The sequence below is a fragment of the Pempheris klunzingeri genome, chromosome 4 (assembly GCF_042242105.1).
Source record: "Pempheris klunzingeri isolate RE-2024b chromosome 4, fPemKlu1.hap1, whole genome shotgun sequence".
Taxonomy (NCBI): domain Eukaryota; kingdom Metazoa; phylum Chordata; class Actinopteri; order Acropomatiformes; family Pempheridae; genus Pempheris; species Pempheris klunzingeri.
In genome coordinates this window covers 4,988,957-5,016,925 of record NC_092015.1, presented here as the reverse complement: position 1 = coordinate 5,016,925, position 27,969 = coordinate 4,988,957, and the positions used below count along the sequence as shown (strand labels likewise).

General features: G+C 43.4%; 3 protein-coding genes across 4 annotated transcripts in view; 1 reads left to right on the top strand and 2 right to left on the bottom strand.

Annotated features, from left to right (window-relative positions):
* treh (trehalase (brush-border membrane glycoprotein)) overlaps positions 1–27,969 on the bottom strand; it is a 141,089-nt gene that overhangs the window by 20,823 nt on the left and 92,297 nt on the right. The gene's annotated exons all lie outside the window — the stretch shown is intronic.
* On the top strand, positions 10–3,273 carry LOC139200100 (C-X-C chemokine receptor type 5). The gene is made up of 2 exons (XM_070829334.1): positions 10–42; positions 1,960–3,273. The coding sequence occupies exons 1-2, from the start codon at positions 10–12 to the stop codon at positions 3,028–3,030; spliced, it is 1,104 nt and encodes a 367-aa protein (XP_070685435.1). The 3' UTR covers positions 3,031–3,273.
* On the bottom strand, positions 3,273–27,680 carry bcl9l (bcl9 like). Of its 2 annotated transcripts, none has more exons than XM_070828746.1 (9): positions 27,555–27,680; positions 12,202–12,275; positions 11,508–11,920; positions 9,277–9,399; positions 8,710–8,881; positions 8,445–8,529; positions 5,706–8,112; positions 5,356–5,610; positions 3,273–5,131 (listed from the first exon to the last, which is right to left on the bottom strand). In XM_070828746.1, exons 3-9 carry the CDS (start codon positions 11,830–11,832, stop codon positions 3,942–3,944), a joined length of 4,557 nt encoding a protein of 1,518 aa, XP_070684847.1. In that variant the 5' UTR covers positions 11,833–11,920; positions 12,202–12,275; positions 27,555–27,680; the 3' UTR covers positions 3,273–3,941. The 2 variants fall into 2 exon arrangements, with proteins under 2 accessions (XP_070684847.1, XP_070684848.1); XM_070828747.1 differs by lacking the exon at positions 27,555–27,680 and adding an exon at positions 13,237–13,398.

Here is a 27,969-nt window from a genome sequence, read left to right as displayed (position 1 = left end):
TCTATCCCAATGGCTGTAACCTTGACCTTTACGACTGCTGAGGTAAGATAATCAATAATTGTGAATTGCTGCATATGTTCTTTAGAGCTATTTACTGTTCAAGTGGCTACGATCTGCTGTTCAAAAGAGAATAGCATAACTTTTAAACAATTTCTAAGTGTCAGATGCTTCATCCGACATTTTCAAGCAAGAGATCTTGGGGCGGAGAACAAAATGCTTCCTCTAATTAAGATTCAACCACAAGATTTTAAATTAAATTGTTCCAAAGTTGAGAAACATCACTCATAAACTACAGTAGCTGGAATTAACGAACCATTAAAAATGCTCCTAAACAGATGTGGCTTGGTTACATCATGTGCACACTGCTTCTTTCCTGTTGAGTCTCCAGGGAAATAAGTGAGGAAGAAATTCACTGTAATACATCCTACTGTATATGTTATAAAAGGAGAGTCTTGTAAGGTGATATATTCTGCTTTTCTAATCACAGACATCAAACAGCTTGCAAATCATATCATTGCACTGATGTTGGTGGTAAAAATAATACAATTCAACAACACTAATGCAGTTACATATGTGATTATTTCTAAATTCAAATCACTCGTTCTGCACAAGATATCATCTGTCCGATGAGCCACATTGTTTGCAATATGAATTATTATATGATTTACTTATTGTAGAAGAAATTAAATGCCATTTTGTTAAAGCACTGTGATATATAGAAAGAGGAGGTTACAATGCCGTAGTCGTTTTAGGCTCAACAATAACATTGACGTTAATGGCAGTGATGACATGTAAATTCTAGTTAGTTTATATAGTTTTAAACTATATAAACTATTTTCTGTTAGAAAATCGGGTTCAGAATCATTTTAAGAAGGGAAACTGATATATTAAAAAAGTATCATGAATATACCAAAGTGTCGTAAGTATACTTACTCCCGTCTTATACAAAGATGTTGTTTTTTCCAGTAGCAGAGTACCTTTTACTAATATTGCACTGGAATGCAATGACATTCAAGTGGATGGATTTAGTGTTTTTGTCTCACAGGCTTAACACTTATTAAAAATAGACCAGTTGTTTTTGTACCACCTGATTTCTCCACCTGAGGTAATATTAACTTGGTTGTTGATCGGGGGGAAATAGTCATCCAGTGGTATACAGCCAATATAGGATGTTTGGGCATATTTGCCCAAAAAAATCTTTCCTAGTTACTGTAAAGAGGAAGTGAAAAATATCTGGTCTTTCCTGTCTAACAATTTAAATGATAAAACTGCATGGAACAAAATAACACAATCAACGTAATGATGCTAAAACTATTCTAAGCTAATGTAATGATCCATTTCCTTATCAAAAACAACAATTAGAATTTAGCCAGAGTCAAATGAGTGTACATTTGCGTACCCACAGTGATTTTCAAACTATTTTTTCAAACTATACACTACTCACAAAAAGTTAGGGATATTCGGCTTTGAGGTGAAATTTCAGGATGAACCACCACCAATACATTTCCTGCTTCAGTTAGAATTGGTATTTAAACAGTCCTCCTCATCGTGCTGTTCACATTCTGACATCATGAAACCAAGACGACACCTAACTATTGATCAGCAGCACCTCAACACTGGAGGCTTCAAACAGGAAGTCCTCAGACGGAGGTGTTCACTGAGCTTAGAGGGTCACAGAGTGTCATCAGGAGGTTGGAACAGTGATACAGAGACTGGAAGAGTCACAGAAAGGAGAGGAGTGGACGTCCTTTGGCCACATCCCAATTTTACGTTTACCCTCCACTGTTGTTAGATTTTCTTTCAATAAATTGTTTAAGATGAAGAAACTACCAGTGCATGCTGATACTTAAATGTCCTGTCATGATATAATATCACTGTAGCATTCACTTTTTACATTTTCCATAAATTTCACCTGAAAGTCGAATATCCCTAACTTTTTGTGAACCCTGTATTTTACAGCTGGATTATAGCGGAGATCAGAATGGCACAGACTACAGTTATGATATATATGATAATGAGCCAAAGCCCTGTGACAATGAGGAGGTGGGCCTGCAGACCTTCCACGGTGTGTTCCGCAGTGTGCTGTACTGCTTCATCCTTCTGCTGGGTGTGGTGGGGAACGGCCTGATGATAACAGTCCTCCTGAGACGTTGGCGACTCCTGCGCATCACTGAGATCTACCTACTGCATCTTGCCTTGGCTGACCTCATGCTCCTGTCGACGCTTCCTTTTGATTTTAACGATGTCACTGGTTGGATATTCGGGGTCTTTCTGTGCAAGCTGGTGGGCTTGGTGAAAAATATTAACCTCCTCTGTGTGAGTTTACTTCTAGCTTGCATTGGGTTTGATCGATATTTGGCCATTGTTCATGCTATTCCTAGCATGCAAAATCGGCGTCGGAGAACCGTTCACCTGACATGCACTACATTATGGTTGATCTGTTTGGGTTTATCAATACCCACTACTGTGTTTCTGACTGTGGGAGGAAATACAACAAACTCATCCATGCTCTTCTGTTCTTACAATGATTATGGTATCCATGCCAACAATTGGGTTTTGGCCCTCAGAGTCTTTGATCATGTGAGCTTCTTCCTACCTCTGGCTGTTATGAGCTATTGTTACACAGCAGTGGTAATTACTTTGTGCAAATCTCGGAAAAGCCAAGCAAAGCAAGGAGCTATTCGACTTGCTTCGCTTGTAACTCTCGTCTTTTGCTTCTGTTGGCTACCATATAATATCACCTTACTGATTAAAACTATGACAGACCTGAAGGTTATCGAATATCAAAGCTGTGAATCTTACGACCTACTGATTCCTGCCCTTGACATGACAAAGACTCTGGGTCTCTCACACTGTTGCCTGAATCCTTTCCTATATGCCTTTCTTGGGGTGAAGTTTCGCAATGAGTTACTACAGTTACTTTGTAAACTGGGCTGTGGCCGTGTTTGTATGCCTTTCATCAGAACTCAGGGTCACAGTCGGCCATCCATTTCTGATGGAGCAACAACCACCAGCAACCTCCTCTTGTAAACTAATAAACTCTTTCGCAATGTCAACTTAAATGCTCCTGTGCTCCTCTACAGTATTTCATTCATAGCGATGGAAAATGTTATATTTTTTTTCATATGTTCTGACAATATAGTACCCATTGCTACTTTGATTGCATTTAAAAAGATGTTTTATTTACGCAGTCAAGAAAAAAATGTTTGTTGGCGAAAATCTGTTTTTGCTTGTACTTTAGCTACTGCTGATTGGATTTAATAAAGATTTCATATATTATACAGCAACTGTGTCCCTTGTCAGTGTCATCAAACAACAATCATTGACAACACAACAACCAAAGCCACCTTAGAGATCAGTATTATTCTATTCTTAGACTTCTATTAAAACACAGTTATACAGAACAACTGCAAACAATCACAAATTGCATCTTATATACAGCAAGTGTTTTATATTATATATAGATAGATATATATCCATCTATATATATAGATATATATCTATATCTATATCTATATAGATAGATTTATATATATTCCTTTGCACAACAGTTTGGTAGTTGGAGAAAATAAATCAATGATATTAAAACAAATAGAAATTTGAGGCACTCCTCTCCTGACTCTCAATCTGTTCCCACAACAAATACACACATTTTTGAAATATACATATTTTCATATTTTACAGTATTTCAGAAAATGGCTTCAGATTTGTTATTGAACCGTGTTACAGTGCTTTTAAATTTATTTATTTTTTTAAATCAGTTGTAATCCAAAATTTGAAGAGTATCACTGATTTTTTTTTTTTTTTTTTTTTTTTACAGTTCCTTTTTTCAAACAACTGCAAGAATAACATTAATGAAAAAATTAGACACAACAAGAAGGTAACCTAGCGGACACTTTTTTTTCTTTTTCTTTTTTTTTTTACAGTGTATGTGAGCTGGATCAGAATGGCATATTGGCCATACCTCCAGGGCCATAGCCAATGGGACTGTCCAGAGACATTCCACGCTGTCTAAGAGACTGGGGCCCCATCATACCAGACTGTGGGTGGGAAGGGCCCATCATAGGACCCTGAGGGGACATTAATGGACCCTGAGGGCCAAAAGGATCCCCTGGAATTGACATGCTTCGCTGCTTAGCCTGCATCATCATAATGTTCTGCTGTGCCATCAGATTGTGTGGGTGCTGCTGGGAGGACATCATGCCAGAGTATGGATTGGAGGGATGGTGGAGAAGGCTGTTCGCCATCATGGCTTGCTGTTGCTGGAGTTGCTGCTGGGGCATCATGCCTGTCCTTCCCATCATATGTCCTGGGGGGCACATGGGGCCCATGCCCCCACCAGAAACCATACCCCTAGATCCCCCCTGAGGAATGCCAATGCTTTGGCGAATTCCACCATGTGAGGGGTGAGGTGGCAGTTGCTGTTCAGCCATCATATTCTGCAGGTTTGCTAAGTGGGGGTTAGCTGAGGGGCCACTGCTGTGCGGAGGGCCAGACGAAGACAGCTGTTTGAGGAGCTGCTGTGGAGTAGGTTGCTGGGACTGTGGCCCCTGATGTGGATTTGGATGTGACTCACTCTTTGGGAAATACTGAAGAGTGCTACTGGGCTTATCAGAAGGAATGATGCGGGAGAGATCAAACTCAGGGATCCCTGTATGAGAGGGTCGTATGACCTCACTTAGATCTGGACCATCTCCCATGGGCAAAGAGGCAAATGAGTCTGATGGGTGAGAGGAGCGTTGGTGAGGATGACCTTTGCTAAGCAGGTGCAACTGCTGAGGAGGCAGAATATCCTCATTAGACTGGGAGAAATTCTGTGACATCCCTCCACTAGGTGATTGCATGGGCCCATGAGGTGGTTGCTGGATGCGAGGAAAACCTGCCATCTGGTTCTGAGATAAAGGTGAAACATTGCAGGGCCCCATTCCATCGGGTGCGCCGCCTCCCATCATGGCAGAATTCATGGCAGGCATGCCCATGTGGTTTGGGGAAGACAGCACAGGGCCTGAGGCATCATGGGAAAGGTGTTGTTGACCTTGGCTTACAATACCCATGGGGCTTTGTGGATCACTGTGCGGACCAATGGAGCCCTGGGACACAAGTATCTGGGAGGAAGCCGTCCCCATGTTTCCTAGTGATAGAATGTGGAAAATATACATGAAAATGTGAAAAATCACAATGGTAACATCTGAAGATAGACTGCTCTTTTCCTCAACACATTAGACGTAACACAGATCTAAGAATTGACGCACTTCATTCTTTCATTCACTCAGTAAATCTTTCTTACTCTGTGCATACTGCTTAAGTGTATAAGGGGTTTTCTGTCTGTGCCAAAATGTCAAATTGTTTTCCTACCTCCAATGCTGACACCAGATAGAAGAGGTCGATCTGGCAGCATCTCATCATCAGAAGTGGCAATTGTTTTGATTGCATCATGGTAGAGAGGAGTAGAGCTGGGCATGGCATATTTAGACATCTGCGACATGATAAGAGATAATGGATTCTGAGTTGGAGGGGCATTGGGAGAGGAAGTGAATGGCATACTGGGATTCATAGACCCTGGCTGGCTAATGGGGGTAGAATTGGAACTCCTGGGGGGGAGGGATTGGCCTGCAAAAAACAGAAAACAAAAAATGATTAATGTCACAACAATACAAGGAACAGCATTTATGATGATCCAACATAATTTTGTATTCAGAGTTTACCTGTCTCAGTGGAACTACTTCCTCCATTGCCCACTACCTTCCCACTGGTTGGACCACCTGGACTTGGAAGAGCTGTTTTAGGGGACGCCCACCCTGGAGAGCCTACAGCCATGGCTGGGGACTTGAGCCGTCCAGGAGAGGCAGATGGAGAGTGCAACATGAGGTTGGAAGACCCCATTACCTGGGGAGACTTCATGGAAGAGGAAGAAGGAGTCCCAGCACCAGACGCAGGAGGAAGAGGAGGGTGATGCCCTGCAGAGGACATCTGTGAGGGGGATTTCAGTCCTGGAGCAGAGGGGGAAGGTAGAAGAGGTGATGGCGCTTGGTTGAGAGATGGAGACTTGAGCTGATGGGGAGGAGGCACTGAAGGAGAAGTTATGGGGTTCACATTGATTGATAGGTCAGAGGGGTGCCTAGGACCAAGGTCTGCTCCTCTGAGGCCTCCAGTCATCGGCATATGACTGAGCCGTGATGTGCCTCCCATTTGATTAGGACTTTGCTGTTCATGCCCAAATATCTCAGGGCCAGGTTGTTGAAGATAAGGCCCTTCCACCTGTCCTCCAGAGAAGGGGCCTTGATTGGGAAAATGGAAGGGGCCATCCGGTCCTGGGATCATTCCCTTGTTTCCTCCTCTTCCATTCTGTGAAGCCCTGATTCGTGAAATGTCTCCAGGGCTAAACAACTCACCTAAAGGCCCCCCTCCCACAGGTCCTCCACGGAGCTTCTGAGACAGCATCATCTGCTGTTGTTGCTGAACATTCATTTGTGGGTTCATGTTCATTGCGAGACTGCTCCCCAGAGGAGAATCCACCAAGTCTCTCATCTGCGGGCCACCTCCAGGAGAGCCCATAATCTCCCGTGAACCAGGAAAGTCCATGTGATCACCCCGAGTGGAAGGTGGACCCCGGCCCATCCCCAAGTTGGGAAAATCTGGGGCCCCAGGATTATCCATGATTCTAGAACCAAGGTTGCCCTGTTGCTGCTGTTTAGCTAATCTGTCAAGTTCAAACCGAGGAATCCCCTGCATCTGCCGTTTCTCCATGATGCGAAACATTTCCTCACGCGTTACCAGATGCTCTGGGTCACCTTGTAAGTGCTGAGGAGGTCCACCAGGATAGCAGCCATGAAAGGCACCTGCACCGCCTATGTTGTTGGGCATATCATCTAGCCAAATCATCCCTGGCCTGGTGGGCCTTTGGGGTCCTAAACCCTCCACTGATAAAACTCCTCCTGCACCACCAGGAAAGCCTCCTCCCCCAGGTGGGCCTCTCTGCATCTGTCCCAAGAACCTTGGGCCACGGGGTCCCTCTTGGTGCATATCCATCATTCGTGCATTTCCGCCCATTCCTCCTCCCATCATATTGCCAGGACCCCACTGCTGGTCTCCAGGCTTGCTGTGGTAGGGAGGAGGGGGGCCTCTCATCATGATAGGACCTCCGTGCATGCCCATCTCACTCATCATTCTAAAGTGCTGGGGATGTGTGGGGGGTTGCATCTCCTGTTGTCGTCTCTTCTCTAGGTAGTATTCTTCTTGGAGTTTCCTCCAAGCCATTTGCTCTGGAGTCAGCCCATCTGGTCCAAGTAAGGGACCCATGTCAATCCCTGGTGAAGACAGCTGGTGATGGGGGTGTTGTGGTAGGTTATGGTGAGAGTCCATTTGAGGACTGTCAAGGGCAGGTCCTCCAAGGGACTGTGTTTGAGAAATGATGGACTGGAGGGGTTCTTCATATTTCTTCATCCCTCCCATTGGAGCCAAGGCTGACGATAGCATGTTGCCACTACCAGAGTTATTAGTACCATTGTCAGTGTCCTCAAGAATACCACTCCGATCAGTATTGTTGTTATTATTTAGGTTGGAGGAGTTATTACTAGCATTGTTATTAGAGCCCCCTGTTTCTCCAGGGCCTCCACTTGCCCCACTGCGCAGAAGCAGTCTCTCTATGTCTCTCAGCGTCTGCAAAGAGCGCTCCCTATGTTCCAGCTGCTCTTTGGAAAGACCATCTGTGTTCACTGGGCCACATCTCTGGCCTGCATCACTCTGTAGGTGTGCAGATAGGATGGAGGGACTCCCTGAGGGAGAAACATTAGCAACAGGAAGAGTCATACCCCCTGCACCCTCTCCATCTCCAGCTCCGGGGACTGGGCCTCCAGGTGTGGCCACGCTCCCTCCCTCTGACCTATGGGCGATGATGCTGTTATTGCTGGAGGCCCCACCAGTTCTGGTCTGAGAGGATTCATTATCAGAGTGTCCTGCTGATGACGGTGTCCCTGCAGGATGCAATGGGCCTCCAACTCCTGCAGAGGCAGGCCTTGGAGTTCCACTTTGGGATTTTGGGGTACCTGATGGTGGAGAGTTGCTGGAGTTTACCTTCTCAGATAGGTTAGAAGGCTTCCCTGATGAATGGCACTGTGGCAGACACAAGGACAAAAAGATTACATGATTAAAATGTTATTACTACATCATTCTTTTTGATAGTAATAGCAGTGTTGTTGTTTTTGTTTTATATATTATATAATATAAACACACACATACACACACACACACACACACATATTACAATCACAACAACAGTTAATGAAAACAGGAACAAAGAGGTAACTGAGATAAAAATACCTAAACAAATTAAACTTCCCACATACTTTGCACCTGTGGTGTCTGCTGTGGTAAAACACTTTTACTCCCCAGTGGTTTAACACAAACATTTTGTTTAATTTGCTATGGTGCTCTCAATGTCTGACCTGCTCCAACTTGGTGCGTTGTACATTTTGCTGGTGAAACAGGAGGATGGAATCAGTCTGTCCTTTCATCACTGCCTCTGCAGCACTGTCAAAGTAATGCAGTGATATTACAAACTACATGATAAATGCAGTTACATAATCCAGTGTTTAACTCAAGGTCTAATCAGAATCTAAAAACACAAATCAAGTTTGTTGATCAGTTAATAAAAAAATAGACATCTCCTCTTCTAATCATCCGAATATTAGGCCAGCAAATAGTACTCACCTGTTGGCTAGGTTGGTTGTGAATACATACACCACTTGCTGTGAAGGCTGAGGTGGCTCTGTCTTCAGCCCTGGCCCAACTCCACATCCCATTACAGGACCCCCAGCTTCAGACATGCCTGCAGACAGGCGATCAGAGAGCCCCTGGATAGGACCTGCCAGCACACGCTCTCCTACGAAAAATCAGCAGCACACAGGTTTAATTTGTCCAAAGTGGTATTTAGATGTCTGAGCCAAAAGGAAATACTGCTATCACATTCATAAACCTGAACACTAGATGGAGCTAAAACACATGCAAAGTCAACTCAGTGGGAAGGTATGGCACTCCAAGCTGGCATCCTCTTCCTTTCAGTGTGTGTGCAGGATCCCAAAACAGCTACAGATAATTTATGACTTTAACCTATGGTTTTCAGAGAAAAGAAAATTGAGCCTCGCCAGTGGATTTCTAAATGTAATTCATGCTTACAGTTGTGGTCCCAGTGACACTATTCTTACTGAGGACTGTGCTACTACAGAGCAACAGCAACTAGCAATGTGTTTCCCCCTCTGTAGAGGTAGACAGACTCACGGTGGGTCGCAGTGTGTGGCTTGTCTTCATCTTCCTCTGTGTCAGGTCCAGAGCACCATTCATCTCCACTATATGGCTGTTTCTTCTCCAGAACACAGCGCCGCTTACTGCGCATAACACCCTCTAGAGGATAGCACACACATCATCAACACTTGGTTAACAACCGTTTCAGTATTTCTCCCTATAAAAAGGTGTTGCCAATGTTATTTTGTTTTTATGATTCTAATCCAAGCCCAGCACTGTATTTTCCAGAGCCTTAAGTTAATGTGCTTCTGTCTATCTAGCTTGTATTTGCCTTGACAAATGTAGCCTAACGCATCACTTTAAATCTGAACTGGATGTCAAATGGCAGAATCATTTTAAATCTATCACCAAATGGTTTTTGTTAAAAATGGTAATAAAACCATTGGACACCTATGAGGTGCAGCCATGATTCTGCAGGTGTGACCAGGAAGTTTGCTTGTACTTTCTGCATTCTGCACTATCATGAGGAAAACTAATATAAAGCTCTAAAACCCCAGTGACAGACATGCAAATGTGCACTATTTGCCTGTACAGAAAGTGAAACATTAATAAACAATAAGAGGAAGACATAAAAATGTACTTTCTTAAACTAGAAATTTTAACTAAACTAACTAAAAACGACAACTGAATTATCAAAAATACTTAAGTTAAAAATTAAACACTGCAATATTACATATTGCACAACAATATGCCACGCATGCTAATCACATCAACAGATGCAATGTTTTGAGCAGCATGTGCAGCGCCTTCTCGCATAGCGCAATTATGTTTTTGTTGATGCACAAGCTGCTGTGCACCAGTGGGTGCAAACAGCTGCACGAAATATGTAGCAGCATTAACATTACCAGAGGGTTTCCTGCAGTCGAAGAGGTAGAACCAACTTCTATACAAATTCTTCTATTCAAATACGATGGGGGGGTTTAAACTCCACATGGTGAAAGAAGGAAAGAAGAGTACACTGGCAACATCCCCCATACAGAAGCCATCAGTGAAGAGTTTTCAGACTTTTTAACTCAACATCTTGATAACTTTGTGGCAGAAAAGTACTTACCAATAAACACATCAAATGAGCTTGGGTAACCACAGAGCACGTGTACAGTAAGGAAGGAAGTTTGCAGTGACAATACAGAGAAAAGGACAGCAGAGGGAGGACTGCTACCTCGACACAGAGAGGCAGTGTGAAAGAGCTGACCTCTCGTCTTTTGTGAATGTTTCTGTTGCCAGCAGTTACAAGTTTATCTCAACAAGAAAGCCGGCTATCGAGCCACGTCTGCTACTGTGTTGAAATGATTCGTCACCGACTCTCTACAGGTTTCCAGGTTTGGTGGCTGAGTGGCTTGAAGTAAAGAGGAGGCAGGCTTGTGTTTTTATTTCACTGCACTTTTGTTTTTCTACAGGCAGAGATTAGATCACAGGGAATGAGACGGAAGCAAAGAGACAGAGAAGAGTGTGTTTGCTTCAAATGGAGCAAGAAGAGTTTCCCCTTCAAATGATCCACCATATCTTTTATTCTTCTCCCTTTTCTAGCCTCTGTTGTTCTTTGTGTTGGAACCACACCTCTCCCTCTAAGCGTGTCAAGTTGTGTGTGTGTGTGTTTTAAGAGAGGGCTACAGGCATGTACAGGAAGCACAGATGAGTTTCATAAAATCACATTAATGTCATCTGCAGTCAAACCCTCATGTGACTCTTAAATAAGCAACAGCTAAAGAATGCAAATCAAACACACTGTACTGGCCAACATGAACGCAAATGTTTACAGAGACTCTTACAAAAAAGTAACTTTAAATCTTTTCACCCACTCATGGTCTCCTGCTTAAATAACAACTTCTCTAGGCTTGTCTAAGTTTTTGCAACCTCATGACCTGTCTCTCTCTCTCTTTCTCTGAGCTCCACAGAAAGCCCTGATGCTTTTTCATCTGAAACACGTTACTGCAGCGCGGGCATGGCACAAACTATCAAAGGCCAGGGGGAAATTCTGACGCTTCACTGAAAGGTCAGGGCATTTCAGCAAGAGAGAAAACAAGTTCTTCTGTCTTTACATTCACTTCCTGCTGTGGAGGAGGTGAATGCACGTAATCTGGTATTTCGGGTTAAGATTTGGCTGATAGGAAGGTAAAGGAAGTGAACTTTTGCATACTTCGAACAGAAACACACTGTCTATACGTCCTAGATGCTGACACAGTTTCCTCTGCGCATGCATGCCTTACCTCCTTTGGCATCCGTCTCCAGGGCTGGAGCAATGGCATTTCTTGATTCACCAGATTCAATGGAGACACTCCGCTCTCGCTTGGATTTGGTTTTCAGCATCCCTCCGACGCTGCTCACTGATTGGCTGACAGCCTTCAGCCCAGGGTTGCCAGGGGGAATCTGGTTGGTTTTGACCCCATGGCTCCCAGCACTGACGCCCTTTGGACCCAGGTGGCCAGCAGCTCCCTGCTGCTGCTGAGCCTGCTGGGTTACATTGGGTATTTGGGATCGGCTGTCACTGGTGACCTGCTTGCCATGATTGGCCAGTTTATTGTCTGGGTGCATTTGATTGGCTGGTGATTGAGGTGGAGGTCTGGTATGGAGAATAGCTGTGCCTGTTTGTCAGTGGAGCTCACATTGCTTACAGGCGACACTGATGGAGGAAAAAGAAAAACATGATTGTCAGTATTTCACAATGATATTCTGTTTTGGGCCCAAGAGTTGAAAGACAAATTCAGATAATTTCTCTACAGGGAAAAGTAAAATAATTAATCCTAATATTTGCTACTGGACAGAGTTTATAGATGAAGTTTCACTGAATCTATTCTAGCTATTTCTTTAAAAGTAAACTTTATATTGAGCCTCGGCTGAGTGGATGATTGGCAACACACTGAAGTCCCAGTTTAGGCCTTTAAAGCAAACCTGTTCACTCACCTCATCTCACCCAGATGCTCAACTGATATACTGCCATACTGCTCCCCAGGACACTTCACTGACCACACATGGACCTGAGGGACATCAAGAGAGTAATATCATCAGTGGAGCCAGATAGCTATCTTTACAGTCAGTGCTATCTGCTTGTGTGTGTGTGTGTCCTCAGCCCGTGGGTCAACATCAACTTCATGAGCAGAGACAGAAAAGAGAGAGAAGAAACCAAAAGACTGATAAGAGACCAACCAAGACCAAGGAGACACTGTGAGGGAGCTGTTCCTTTAAGGGAAAGAGAGCAAAGGCTGAGTTTGAGCTGGGGGAGGGACCTGCAACTCTGAAGGAGCTCAGCAGTGTTGTAGGTCCCTCCCCCTACCAAACACTTTGCAAACCACAAAAACTCCACCACACATTCCACAACACTGTCTGTAGCAATACCTGTCGCTCCCCCCACCCCTCGCTCACTCAGAGAGACTCATTCTCTCAGCTTCTCACGTGAAGTTAAAGCACAAACAGGCAAAAACCTATTTTCTGCTCATTACAGACTTCAGTTTAGACCTATTTAGAGACACCACCAAAGCTCAAGGGTTTGTCAGCATTAGCCACATTTGTTTCTAATCTATTTTAGTGTGACCTGTGAGCTCTGATGACGAAGCCTCTGCCTCAGCTCCCTGACATCTACCTTTAGCTGTACTGGTAATGTTAGGGGATTAAAAAGAAGCCTTAAACTGAGCAGGAGTCAAGCTCAACATTAAAATTGGGGGACACTTCCCTGTACATGAGGCTTCATTCTGGGTTCAGGTCCATGGCTGCAAGTTGACGCCCTCTTGACACCGCCACCTGCCTGTGTCCATAACCCCAAGCTTCAGATTTTAACCTTTGCAACTGCGGTGTGTTTCCCTGTGTGTCAAAGAATATGTGTGGCGTCTGCAAACTGGTTGTGCAGAACGTTTCTTGCCTTCTGTTCCACAAAAGCTGCTTGTGCACAAAGCATTAAACAGTCCGTCAGTATTTGCAGGTCTCAACAAGAGCCTTCCACACCTGTTGCTGGTGAACAGTAGTTGGTAAAAACAGTCATCAACAGCCTGCTCAAAAACATCTAGCAGAGATATTTGGCAGACATAATGCAGTTCTCATGTAAACATTTCCACTGGATTCCATTTTTGGACGATGACACAATCCCACCGCTGCACACGGCGTAGTCAAGTCAAGTCAGCTGTCCCGCTCCAACACAACCATCTGTACCGCTCACTCACCTTGACAGGTAATGGTAAACACAGTGCTGTAATTAGTCATTAACTAACACAGGCTCAAGTCAGCACAGAAAGGTGCCTTGTTCGCTGGCTGAGGACTTCATCACTCATTAACTCAAACGGGGACAGTCAGACGTCGCTGTTGTTGACAAAGTGTGACTCACTTGCTTTGTGCAACGCAAAGTGGAGGCAGACTAATCATATGGTGAGTCGCTGACCTTCGAGTGGACAGTTAAGAAAAGATAGGCCTATCTAAAGTGAATACCAGCCTAGTGGGTATCAACGAGACTCCCACTCATTTCTGCTCTGGTTGATATGATCAACAAGGTATCAAGGGAAAAGCCTGAAGATGTCACACTGAACCGTGGAGCAGGTAAAAGCCGCAGAAGGGTGCGGTAAATGGGTCTTATTTGAACATTTCTTAAACCTGAAGTCAGGCCTCACACTACCATTATCCCCAGTCCCCGCCATAATCAGCCACAAGGAACATTTCATTGACTTAAGAACAGCGAAAGTCTTTTTCAGAGACGATGAAGTTTTAGTTGAGAGTTTTTTAGGTTCTTTGAGGTGGTAACACACCAATGTATGAAAATGACCCAGTTGTTCAAACAAGTCGGGCCTTAATGAATATTGTAATATGTAAGGAATGTTCTTCCTTGGCCCTCTGCAGTAGTAGCTCTACAAGGTGTTGGCGTGACTAGCAATTTTTGGTTAGTGAATTAATGTTTAACTGAACTGTTGTGCAGTCACATCTCTCAAACAAAGCAGGTTCCCTTTACTGGCCAAGAAATTCTATTTGTGTAGTGATGCTTAAAGGCTTCAAAAATTATTTTATTTGGAGGAGTCTCAAGGCCCAGTTTGTGCTTCAGTGCACTGCAGACAGGAGAGCACAATTAAAAAACCATAAACCACAATGTTTCATGAGCATTTGTTTTAGATTAGAGCTGTGACACGGAGGCTCTGGATACAGATATACAATGAGAATAATAATTTAAAAGCACAAATTATTATCTCAAATGCACAAACGAAGTAATCTGAGGGTACAAATTATTAATTTGAGACCAATTAATCCTAAAATCATTTGTCACACCTTGATTATACACAGGTAATTTCCATTCAACATATTATGCAACCTCTTAAACTGGTTGCACCACTGAGGACTTAGGTGTGTCATAGCGAGGAGTGAACGGCTTGTATTTCCTATTGTGCATTTGTACTTAATTTAGATCAGTTTGTGATGATTCGTTTCACTTTCAACATGTTGTTTTTTCCTGTTTTCAGCATAAAGGATTTCGATGCTTCTTACTTTTACTGTACAGCACCACAGATACAAGCAATATCTGATCCGCATGTTCTGCTATGAGCCGTTATTTCTGTTTAGAAAAAGCCACCTACTGATCAGACACACCTTGTGCAAAGCGCCAACACTAAACTTAATTGGTGTCATCTGCATCCATTACATCCTGACCTCGACACAGAAACACAACAAGTCATTTAACAGCTAAGCTTGAAAAATGATTAGTTCTTAATTATGGTGACATTTGAATGAAGGAGTTAAATCAGAATCAGCCTGGCTGCTGTGCAATTCATTTGCAATAAAATCAAGGTTGTAAAATCAAAGTTAACGTCCCTTAAGGGAGGTGCTCTTCGTTTTCCTCCTCCTTAATCCTGTCACACAGTTTCTGCCTAAGCAGGTTTGAATGTTCATTTTTAGTCTAGCGTTTTGCGTTCATGTTGACAAGGTTGTAGCTCTCCACCTGGCCTCACAGACTGCAGCCATCCTTATCAAACAAGGGTTCCTGTAGTTCTCTTTTAATAGTTTGACAACTTCTGATTGGCAACAAAATATGTTGCTCTCATATTTTTGTATCTGCAGGTCCAAAATGCTAATTGCACCTCTTCACCTGATCATTTAAGTCCTTTAAGCAATAGATGAGATAGATAGGGACAGAGGTGAAATGACCAACATCTGACACCAGGCCTGAAACTCTTTGAAGAATTTCTCACCCAAGTGGTGCTGGGACAGACTTTAGCCCCCCGCACTGAAAAGGATAAACGGCAAGCGATAATGGACGGATGGATAGATGAAACCTGATTAAACGATAATGACGAGCAGCTGACCAATTACTGAGGAATCACATGAAAAGAAGAAACCATTTCTGACAAAGTTATTACAGCTGAAATATGGTGACTATTTGACTATTAGATTTACTTAAATGTACATACAGTAGCTCACACTAAGTAGACAGAAATAAGCACTTATTTCATAATGATGTGCAACCAGATGGTTGGTTCAATGTAACAAGTGTGAGAAAATAGTCCAGTATTTGATGGATATAGCAGACATCGTTCATCATTCATAAATAGACCCATACAGGTCCCTTTATTAAAGTCTACTGCTCTATTCAAGCTGGTTAAATACTTGAATTTAAACTGTGTGTGTTATCACCGTTTCATGATGAAACTCATAGATGCTGAGCCTCTTGAGAAGTTTTATGTGTTAACGTAACAACAGTGCAGCACGGGGAAACGTGTGGATGAGATGCTGAATGATGCTGAACTAAATCCGCAGTCCTCCAGAGAGAAATAAAGTCAAAACCAACAAAGAAGATACTCATCATGTGGTGAAAGTCTGACAGAAGTCACTGGGAGACTCTGGGCAGGCACGGACCGGAGACCACAGACCTACTATTTGTCTGCTGTGGTCGTCTGCACATGCACTATATATCATGGCAGGACATCGCTCGGCATCACCTGCTCCAAGGCTGCTTTTACAGGCTCATGCTGTGTAGAAGAAGAAATCTGGGGCCTGTCGAAAAGCAGAATTAGGTATGTCCACATAAAGCAGCCTGTTAAATAACACATCTTTTTCTCTCTGTCTCAGCTCTGTCTACTCTAAAACAGTTTTCCCCATTAAAACAGCGCTTTCCCAAAACGGCCTCTGGGGTGTAACTCTTAAAACACAGGCTTCAGTGTGAACGGATATAGAGGCGGAGGAACCAGCTGTGTATGTAGCCAAGTCAGCATCTGTGTATCACCAAATTTAAAAAGATAACTTTCTCTCGCCTCTAACTTTTTTTTAGAAATCACGCACTTTAAATGTCAGTATAGCTGATCTGTTCTCATTAAGTTGTGTTTGTGTTGATTTTGTCAGATAATTTCCCGACCATGAAATGATGATTTGCACAGCTGGGCTGTCTGTCTGTCCCACTCCTCACCAGATGTTGGCTGTGACGCACGTTTTGTTGTTTGCAAACTGAAAAGAGGGAGAAGAAGAAGACATTCGGCCACTGTCATGTATGATCAAACAACCTGGAAACGCTATTGTGGATGCAAATTGTCAAGGGGAACAGCTTTGAGACACAGTCTGAGTTATCCAGTCATGTTTGCTAAGTAAAACCTAGATCCCCTCAAATCTGGCACATGAATCTAAGTAAAATTAGATGCTTTAGATGTTTAGTTTGCCCATGAATGAATCATCTTTGGCATAAATGAACAGAACAGAAACGTTTAACAGCTAGCAACTCAAATACATCCATGTATCTCAGTAAGTAAAACTGTATGGCTTGTACCTGTGTGACCTGTATGACTTTGTGCACGGCATTAAAACAGTAGCGGACGACCACCCAGCAGCCAAAAGCTGGCCAACCAGGAGTCACCACGTGGAGCTGAAAGAACGCCCCCATGTCATATCATGTCACATCAAGAGACGTGGGGTGTCTCAAGGGTAGAGAGACAAAAGGAGTGAATGAGATAAAGTAATGATAATAAAATAATTTGAAGGTATCACTCCACTAAAACAAGGTTGCTGGCTTGCTGCTAAACTGAAACTTAAGTTCCTACTGGTGAAAAGCTTGGAGGTCATTTGAGAAATAACATTTAAGGGCACAAATTTTAATGGGAAAAATACTATTTTGTGCAGATAATCAAAATATGTAACCCGTGATGTGTGTCTCTGTAAAGCTAAATTATTCAGGTTACTTGCTTTTCATTCAGGCTCCTCTTCAGTCACCTTGAACTGTTAACAAACAAGTCTGTCTGAGCCAGGATTCAAAATACAGTTTGCTCTCAGTGGACTCGTACTGACTGGCTGGAATTGGGTCTGTTATTTGAATTGCCTCACTTCAAATGTCTCAGCCTACTAAACTACGCAGCAGCAGCCTGTATTGTGCAGCAGTCGTATACAAGCAATGGTGAGAAAATGTAAATATATTTTCAGTTTTTCCAACACCAAACGGCGTAATGTCGAGGTGGAGTCAGTTTAAAAAAATGTCTCCATCTGAGGCAGGAGAGATAATCACTGTTTGCAAGGATCAAACAGGATCACATAGGCTGCAATAAAACAATACTGTCTTCCACCTAGCAACGCGACATGTGCACAGTTAAGAAGCATGCATGCTGAACAAAACTTACTGCCAATGTTCATGTTGTGCACAATCTTTATTAAGTTACCAAAAAGAATCTAGTTAAGAGAATCTGGTCCAACTGGTACTCGTTGGTTATGTGGAGGACTTTCTCTAAAAACGGCTCTCCCAATGTGCTTTCATAACTTTGATTTTGAAGGAATTATCTAACTGGCTGTTTCTCTAACATTTATTTTAATGAAACAAATAGATTAGTGTGGACCCATGAGACATGGGCAGCAGAGAAACTGGAAACAAAAATACGAGGGCTGGCATTATTACGCTCATGCCCTGATGTACACTGTTTTGTGTTATTGCCTTCTTTTAAGCATTGGAGATACATATTAAGCCTTTAATCAAACATACTGCTGGAGCCGCTCCTGTTTAAAGCAGATATTAGCTGAGCATATGTTTAAGCAAAGGGTAAGTTGTTATCCAATCAACAAATGTGTTGGGGCATAAAATGTTTTCCATTTCCCATTCCTCATTTGACATTTTCACAAGTTGTTTGGGAGACAAATTCAATTTAACAGTTGGGCCTTGTCAAGATGCGTCCAATCAGTGCTCCAGACAAATTAGGGAAATAATTCAATGAGTTTTAAAATCCATAGCACGCGGTCTTTATGTATAATTCCAGTTCATTTAGGGCCATGATTATAAGTACATACACACACAAAGCAGGCCAGCACACACAAACACACGCCCCTACATTCCTCCAACATCAGTGGAAACAAACATCACTGTTCTCAGTTAGGCCTGGAGGTTTGATTAATGATTTAAATGAATTTGCCAAGAGGTATTTGCCTTGTGTGGAAAATTTGATGTTCTATTTCTTTTTTTCAGCTGACCATGCAGAGATGTTGCATTCTAGGGAAATAGGAGAATTTATAACTGATACGTGTGCGAGTGTGTGTGTGTCAGTGTGCCTACAGTAAGAGGTTGAGCTCCTATTTAGTCCCAGTGGGTCACACAGTACTCTGTATTTTTAGAGCATGTTGGTATTAATAGACCCAGAGAGCCCTGGGAAGTCAGGGCCAGCAGTGAGAACAAAATACGAAGCCAAGTCCAAAACACAGATGCCACAGTGCTGCTCTGTGGGCAGACACCAGTAAACACTGAGGCCAAAGTGTTTAACAGTACTGATGAATGAATAATGTGTATGACGCAGGAGTGCACTGTTACACACAGATGCACGGTTGAGACGTTTTTTTTTTTTTGACATCAGCTGCTTCATAAACTGCATTTGCACATGGCGCCAGTGGAAATGTAGCCTATGAGAGGGAAAATAAGTTAAATGTGCCGGGCCACTCGGCGCTCCAACTGAGGACAAGGCTGTGGCTCACACAACATGCATGACTGTTCACTAAATAAATCCTCCATGAAGGTCTATCCCACAGTTAAAACGTGTCCTTGCCAAGGTCATCTTCACTTTTTTATCATTATGGTAAAATAACAGGACAGCCATTACCAACAGTCATGTCAGTGCTGTAACTTTGACGAAATGTTTTAAAGATTAGTCTGATCGTATCAAAACATTTTCAGTAGCTAGAAATGTTTCTCATTTGAACTCTCCCATACGCACATTGAGTTTTGTTTCCTTAAGATTTTTCTTGTCTTAACTGCAAATGAGCTCTCGCCTCCTAGTTTCCACTCAACCATATAAAGTTACATCAATTTTATTAATATAGTCCAAAATCACAAGGGGCAGCAGGGGGCTTTACAGTCTGTGCAGCATTCGTCACCCTCTATCCTTAGACCCTCAGTTGGTATAAAGGGGAAACTCTCCCAAAAAAACATGGAAAAAAGTGAAAGAACGCTGAGGAAGAGCGACAGAGGAAGGATCCCTCTCAGGACAGACAGACATGCAACAGATATCACAGATACAGACCGAAAAGTATAGATCCAGGACACTGAGCAGCTTTGGAGCCGCTGAAGGGAAGATTTAACCTGGAAACCCGTCAATAGATGTTTTTGGTTTGGGGACTCTATCACGTCTGTGTGTCGACTCTATGATGAAAATATTCAGAATATTCATATGAGACATACTGAATGTCTAGACGCCATCCTTCTCATTCTGACTGCACGTATACAGTTTCTAACAATTAAAATTAAAAAAAAAATCTGTGTCAGGAAATGCAGTTTCGGTTTTCTATTAGTCATGAGTAGGTTGACACGGGGTCAACAGTGCAGTGTATGAATGTATGAAATGTATGAAATAAGAAAAACAGGCCAGCTCAGCGGAGAGCGCACACACACACACACACACAACCATGTGTCGATATCTTTGTGGGGACTTCCCCTAGACACAATGTACACTGCAACAAAAAAAAACACACTCCCTTATCCCTGACCCTACACCCTCACCTTTTATGTTCATCGATAACAACAACATCATTCAGAAAAATGTTGTTCTCCTAGTGGAGTCCAGCAAATTGGCCCCACAAACACCCTGGGCCCCACACTGTGAGCGTACTCTGTGTTTTCTGGCCCCAAAAGTGAACACACAGCTCTGGTTTATCACAACCTGCTGAAATGAAGAACACGACACACCTCTGGTGGGCGTTTTTTCCTCGCCGGTGTTTAGGTTTCACACGCGGGTTGTGGGCTACGTGGCTGGTGTAATGACTCCTCTAATGTCCACTCACAAAGGTTTCAAACAAACCCAAAATTGTCACCTTTATCACCGCTTTCCGCCGAGTTAGACACGCTGTATATTACACCTTGTTTCTACTGGAGAATCTACTTGTGGGCCTTCACCAATAAATGAATTGACTCTAAAGAGGGCCGTGACAAATCTTATGAAATGTGATGTGACGTGAACAGCTTTGAACTCCCTCTGAACATAGAAACAGACACGCTGCTCCATGATTACACTGAACCTGCTGTGAGCGAACAGTTTGACTGAGACGCACTGCGATAACGTGGGATATAGTGTAATAAAATTAAAGCGAAAAGGGCAATGAATGGCTTCACTTCTCTAAACTGTCTCACTAACATAAAAAAATGTGTTTTTAGTCACTGGTTGGGCTGCTTTGCACCTTATTTTTGAAATTACCAAGACTGCAGTTTGCAGCAGTGGTGCAGGTGAACACACACCGACAACTGGACCTGTAGTTCTTGATCATATACAGCTACCAGCCTCCTCAGACAATGAAAAGAAGAGAAGAGCAGGAAAAGACTCTGCAGCAATACAGAAGCAGCTACATAGTAAGGAAAGTTAAGACGAGGCTATTGTTAGCGTAAGGACTTCAATATACTTTAGACCTGTGGACAGAAAATACAGGAGCATATTGTCATTGTCTCCTGCTGTTCAAGTCCCACTGCGGCACTGCGTGTTGAACAAGTATGCTCGAGTGGTTCAGAAAACTATAAACGCTGTGTTAAAAGAAAACCCTCAACTCAGTCACAATCGTCTGCACAGAGAAAAAAAAGATCTGCTGATGGATTTCAAACACTACTGACTCTATAGTGAGCTGCTGTTGACTGACTTATAAATCACTGCACTACAGTTTTGAGAGGAAAAAAAACACAAAATGTTGAAATTTAAGGCAGATGCAGACTGGTTCTGTCAGGGACCAAATTGATTTGCAAGCCATACAACTTTAGAAAAATCAAGAAAGATGACGACAAGCGAGCGCTGCTAGGTTTAAAGATGTTGAATCAGCCATCTAGCCCCTGCTAACATTTACCCATGGGAAACTAACGGAGGCCAATAACATGAAACTGCTTCAAAGCGATGGCCATCAGTACATTTTGAGGGCTTATCGGTGCCAGCACAGAGTAAATTACAGCCTTTAGCCTCTCTTTGATGGACAGAGTTTCAGGTTTTGTGCTGGAATCATTCATAACCAATGTGTGTGTGTGTAAAAAAAAAATTCCCCTCATGGGGACAATGTGAACACCGAAAGGTTGCATAATTGGAAAGCACAGCCATCCATGTCTGACAATACAGCAACTGATTCCAGATTGGGAACTCAGAAACTAATGCCCATCTTGGAGAAACGGTTCAGTGTGGATGCAGTCAGTGTGTGTGCTTCCTGCACAGAGGCAGTAGATTCAAAACTCAGAACTTTTAAGTGCAGGAGACTATATTTGTATGCTGTCAGACACTGTAGCCTAGGAAAGGACATGACTGGAGCCGGTTCAAAAGTCTTGTAGGAGGAAAAAAAAAAAAGTATACTGCATGTTTGGCATTTTTGGCCAGAGCACTCAAGTGGGCCTGTTAACAGTGCAACAGGCGGGGAAACCCTGTTCATGGATTATTGACCACATTCAGCCCTATAGCCATATCTATTTCTTGCATTTTATAGTCCTTGTCATAACATTTTTCTCTTTCCTCCCCCCCCCTTCTTTCACTCACATGCTTGCTCTCTTCTCCCAACATGCACTTTGTTTTTCTGCAGCCTGGCGCTGTAGGAATGTATTAGTCTGCAAGCATAACAAGAGGTTACTGCAGGTCAGCGTCCATTTGAACTCACATTAAAAAATGAGGAGGATTCAGTTGGTCCAAAGATCTATCATGTTAAAGCTCTGATGAGAAGAAAACAGGCATTTTACTTTAGGGAGAATTTAATCCATGAACTCTCTTTACAAGTCTGTCATCTACAAAGCTGCCCTCTCTGCACTCACAGTTCCCAGTCTGCTCATAGTACTTGTTGGGGGTCAACTGCAGTGCATTGTGGGACAGTACACAGGTGACAGCCAACAAAAAAAAAAATCAGCACACTGGGGGGGGGGGGGTTGTGGCAGGTTGCTGTGGCAACAAAACATGTCACGCGGCTGAGTAAATATAGGCTAACCAGTAGGCGATGTGCAGAGAGAAGGGCCTGCAGAGGAAAGGCCACAGAAACAAAAGGAAAACTGAGACATCTGCGAAGATCTCAAAGCATCGCTGTCTTTTGATGTAACAGGCGTCACTGCACAGCGATGACAAAGGAGATGACTTGAGATGTGCCTTCCTTTTTACGGCAAGGCAAAACATTATGAATCATACAAAAAGTAGTGAGTTAGGCAGGAAGAAAAACGAGCTTTTAGCTAAGATACTACAAATTCCATGAAGCTATGATCATCTCGGATTCCTTCGTGCTACAATCAGGGTGGATATTGCACATGTTTGTGTCATGTGAGTTCTGGACTGGGGGACTTTTGCAGAAACCATGGAAATGTGGGCAATTTTTTCCACACAGGACTCTGATGCACCATGTCTGATTTAGCACTTTTAAGGTCTAGAATACTTAATTCAATAAATTGTACACATTTCCCACTGGACAACTTTTCAAGCTCACAAATATTTCTCGCTTTAATCCCTGTACATATGATTTATTGGCTATTCCACACCAACACAGAGAAAGGCCTCCTCAACAGGCTGAAAAGTAAGTCAGTCAGTCAGTGAGATGACTGTAGCACCTAGTCATGTCCATGGTCGGGCCTCAGCTCAGGGACAGGGAAGCGCTGGACTCGTTTTGTACAGAGGGTCAAGGGTTGTATCCTTTCCAACACATTCTGGGAAGAAAGCCAACTAGAGCAAGGAAAATGACCGAACCGCAGCCTCGGTGCAGACAGAAGGCAGGCGTTACGGCACTGGAGCAGCTGGAAAACAGAAAGCTGATGGACAGAAGCCATTCGGTGTCAAGCTGAACACACACCTACCGGTCTGCACCATCAGAGTGGGTGACGTGGTTTTCTCCCCACAAGTAAAAGATCATCAGTACTGACCATCTTCACATGGTTTATCACACTACGTGTGGTTTTATCGGATTTTCTTTAACATCTGACCTTTTTTTTCCCTGATGATTTAACTAAGATCAGTGACTAAAAGTGTCACTGTTGTTCCCCTGGAGAGCGTTGGGGGTTATACACAGCATCATCAGTGACCAACATAACCTCTACTAAAATAACTGGGGAACATAACGACTACAAATCAGAGAGAGAAAGTCGCATCTGACCTACACATGGCCCCGCTAAGAGTTTTAGCCAGCCATAACCGAGTGAAAACTATTGCCGGTAGCGTTAGAGAGGTAAGAGTTCTGAGCTGACGCATGCTGTGAGGTTCTTAAAATGGTAAAGAGATGAAAGGACGCCAAAGAAAGAGGAAAATTCACCTGGATCGAGCACACATACTGATAATTACCGCAGTGGATATAAACAAGGTGGGAGATTACCTCCAGATCAAAGTGTTTTCACATGCTTGGCCTTTTCCGCCTAATTTACAGCGTGTACCCTGACAGACTCTTGGTTAAGTAACCCTAAACCAAACCTTAATTTGAATGTGATCTTCTCTAACCTATTTGGTGGGTGAAATAGTGAGAGTCTTGCAGATTGTAATATTACAGACAGACCAAATGGAAGTGCCGTCGTGTTTACAAAAACATGAGACGAGAAAGCTTAAAAAGGGCAGAGGTGGCGACAGATGCGGCATCCGGATGTAGAATCCCATTTAGAGCCTGTTTGTTTGTGCATTTGTATGTAATACAATTTGGAATACACACTGCTTAGAGGGAATAATGGCATACACTGTTAAAGCCACACAGAGCTCCATGAGACCCACACAAAGATAAAATACTATTGTGCATTCATTCGGCAGCCAGTCAGAGGCAAACAAGCATCTATCAACTTGTGAAGAGTTCGGCATTCATATACCAGGAAGTAGCTTTGTTATTTTCTGCAGTCAGGGTTTGAATTAAAAATCTTGTGCGCCGATTCTCGAGCACGACTTTGCCTTCACACTTCTTTAAATGATTTTAAAAAGTCAAACTGGCATCAAACACTTAAATCGCCTCGTAACCTTGAGAGGTCCAGCACCCTTATATCACCAAAATAAGCCATTTTCTTAGTTTTCAGCATATTCAGCCCTGCTGTAGGGCTTTATATGCAGTGAATGGCACCGTCAGTAGCTCTGTTCGATGCACTGGTTACAGTTTGGGTGTAAGAAGCACCACCACAGGCCTCTAATGGGGCCTTTAAAATATTTGGAAAATATTTGTGTACTTCCAATCAGGTCGCGATGGGGGAGAAACGTGGGCTCATCGGTCACCTGTGACGCAGTTGGTTTCATCTAGAAGTGTTTACTTTGATGCAATTTCCTGTTTGAGTCATCTAGCTTAATACAGGAAAGTTCAAAACTTATAAACAAAAGTAGCACAGACCCACAAGCATCTGAATTATTGGATGTTAGGTCAATTTGGCAGTATCACGGGGAGTCAAAACAAATCAAGGCTCCTCTCGATGATATAAGCATCAGCAGAGAGGCGAAATGTTACACAAGCCCTTCCAAGCATAAGTAAGTGCTGACAAGCAGAGGTGAGCATCCGTCCTCTTACACCTATGAAACTGTGTACAGTATCGCAGGATTAAATCCTGTAGTTAGTTCAGATTACATTGTGACGTCTAGCGAGCAGTACCAGGGTTTGCTTGTAAAAGGACAAAGACCTGCATGCTCACAAGGTCTCCGTTTGGTTATTTGTTGCACGCCTGAGGTCAAATGGCACTGTTCTCACCTGTCCGAACAAACTGAAGTTAAATAGCCTGAACACACAGCCTTGACTATGCATGGTGCGTCTACATACGTGAATATATCTATCTTATAAATGTCATTTTTAAGGTTGGGGACCGGCAACAATGTCTACTTTTGTCTATAAAGACTGCATGCAAAAATATGCAAAAAAGGTAAGCACACAGAAAGAAACAGAACCACAACAGACACTGTGGTATGAATATGAACCACCATGCAAGCGTTATAAAAATACATACTTCCTATTTAGTGATTAGACTGAGGCCTCGCTTGTTTCACTGGGGCTATAGAGCCCCGTTCTTAAGTGTCTTAGTATATTCTGTCGTGTGGAAACGTTCTCAATATCACATTATTCTTTCATAGCTCACCTTAGCAGTGCTCCCTGTAACTCACCCCAAAGTTCTCAGATCACCTAACCAGATAAGGAACACTTTGTCAGCAGCTCACCAAATCTGTCTCTGCTTGCAGTGAAGCGGTCTGTGTGGACATGCAGTGGCTGCCGCGTCCTTATTCATTCAAATCATCTCTGGACGAAGGCAAAAGAGGCAGGAACTTACTGCACAATCATAGACACATCAGCCCTCTTACTGTCACAGGTAGACTGCTTCATCATCACCTGTTCTGTCACAGAAAACTGTGCACAACTGCTTACTAAAATATCAATGCAGTTGGTACAGTGCTGAGCTCTAAAGGGACTAAAAACACAATAATATTTGGCCTATTAAGCCCTGACATACTCGATTAATTGCCTCTCACAAAGTTTCCATCATTATCCTCCACAACCTCATTTACACAGACCCCCGGGGACAAAACACACACAAAAACAAAAGCAGAAAATAAAAACAGGCTTGCACGCAGGCCTACAGGTAGACCACTGAGCTTTAACAAAAAAAAAAAACACACACACAGATGAGATATTTCACTTCCAGAGGAAGGCACAGTGCACCGAGGCTCTGAAAGACAATTCGGATCAAGTTGCAAACTCTGTTAGCTGCTATATATAGCTCACCAGGATATTGTAGATACACAAACAGCATGAAGCGCCTGTGCACACACACACACACACACACACACACACACACACACACACACAAGGAAAGAGAAAAGCTGTAGTATCTCTCCTCATGAGCGTGCTTGAGTGCAGCATTATCACACCATATTCAACAGGCTGAACTAGCTGGATCATGGGGTGCCAGAAGTTTAGACTCACACACACACACTATATATATATATATATATATATATAGAGAGAGAGAGAGAGAGAGGGAGAGAGAAAAGGGTGTACAAGAGAGATTTAGCTATGAATTTATAATACCCACATGCCAATTTTCACAACTAACTTCACCCACCATACTGTATTATGTTATAATAATAATATAATATTAGAACTGCAGCTGTCCAGCTCCAGCCTGTGTGTGCAGGTGAATCACAGCAGGTATCTTCAGAAATAAAACATTTAGAAATGACATGCATGTGTGTTTTTTTTTAATTTTTTTATTATTAATTCCTGCATTAACAGGTGAAGCTGACCACTGTCACACTGAAGCGCCTTTGGGTGCTGAGCAGCAGCAGTGTTAGCCGCATGTCTGTGTCCACATGCCCACGCTGAGTGTGTGCACAAGTGACAGGTATGGTTACGCAGTCTGTCACCTGCTGAACACGGTTTAGCTGCTTAGCACACAAAAAAAAAAACCATTCAAACGCCGCTTTGGCTGCGTCTGTCAGATTAGCTTCCCGACAAGCTAATATTATTAGTCATTTGCACATCTGGTTGGCTGCCGTGCTCCGATCGGCAGGCTCGGAGCATAAAGTTGAGAAAGCACCGCATTGTTGTTAGGAGAATTTAAGGACACATGCCCCTGGTGTGAACCCCCCCTGCGCTCATGAGTGGAGACTTTCTGCGCCAGCCAGGTCCACGGGCTAACTTAGCATGCTAATTCACGTCTTCGCTAGGCTACTTGCTTGTAAAACTGACGTCGCCGTAGCACACATCTGCGGGCGAACCAGCGCTAGCTAACGGGGTTTGAACTTTGTTATTGGCGTGCTAGCGAAGCCGAAGACTTCATAAAAAGAAAGAGAAAGTTACACGAGTCCGCACGTTAAGGGGAAGGCAGCTGAAGGGGGGGGAAATGTGCGGGCAGCTAGCATGCTCCGGCTGTGACAGTGTTTTGAAACGCCGTGTGTGTGCTGTACCTGGTGTCTGAGATCAGAAGAGGCCGATGTCAGGACTGACGGCCAGTCGACATTCCCCGGAGTGGCCGCCGCCGCCGCCGCCGCCGCCGCTTCAGACGCTCCGCTCGCCGTACCACTGCGCAAGATGGTCCCGATCCCGACGTTTGATGAGGAAGCAGCTGGTGCAGTTTTGACGGAGGGCTCAGATGGTGATCAATAACACGGCGTGTCTGGGGGTGAAGTTTCGGCTGAAAAAAATCAGAGGACGCGTCACCTTGCAGCGGTTCATGACTCCCACTATTCAAGATGTAGAAGAAGGGCAGGACGTTGCATTTCTCTGCGAGTCCATATCACTCCCAGCCGCTGACAATAATTAGTGTGTCCACACGGGCATCCGTATGTCACACTGGACTTGTGTGCAGGCTGGGAGTCGGAT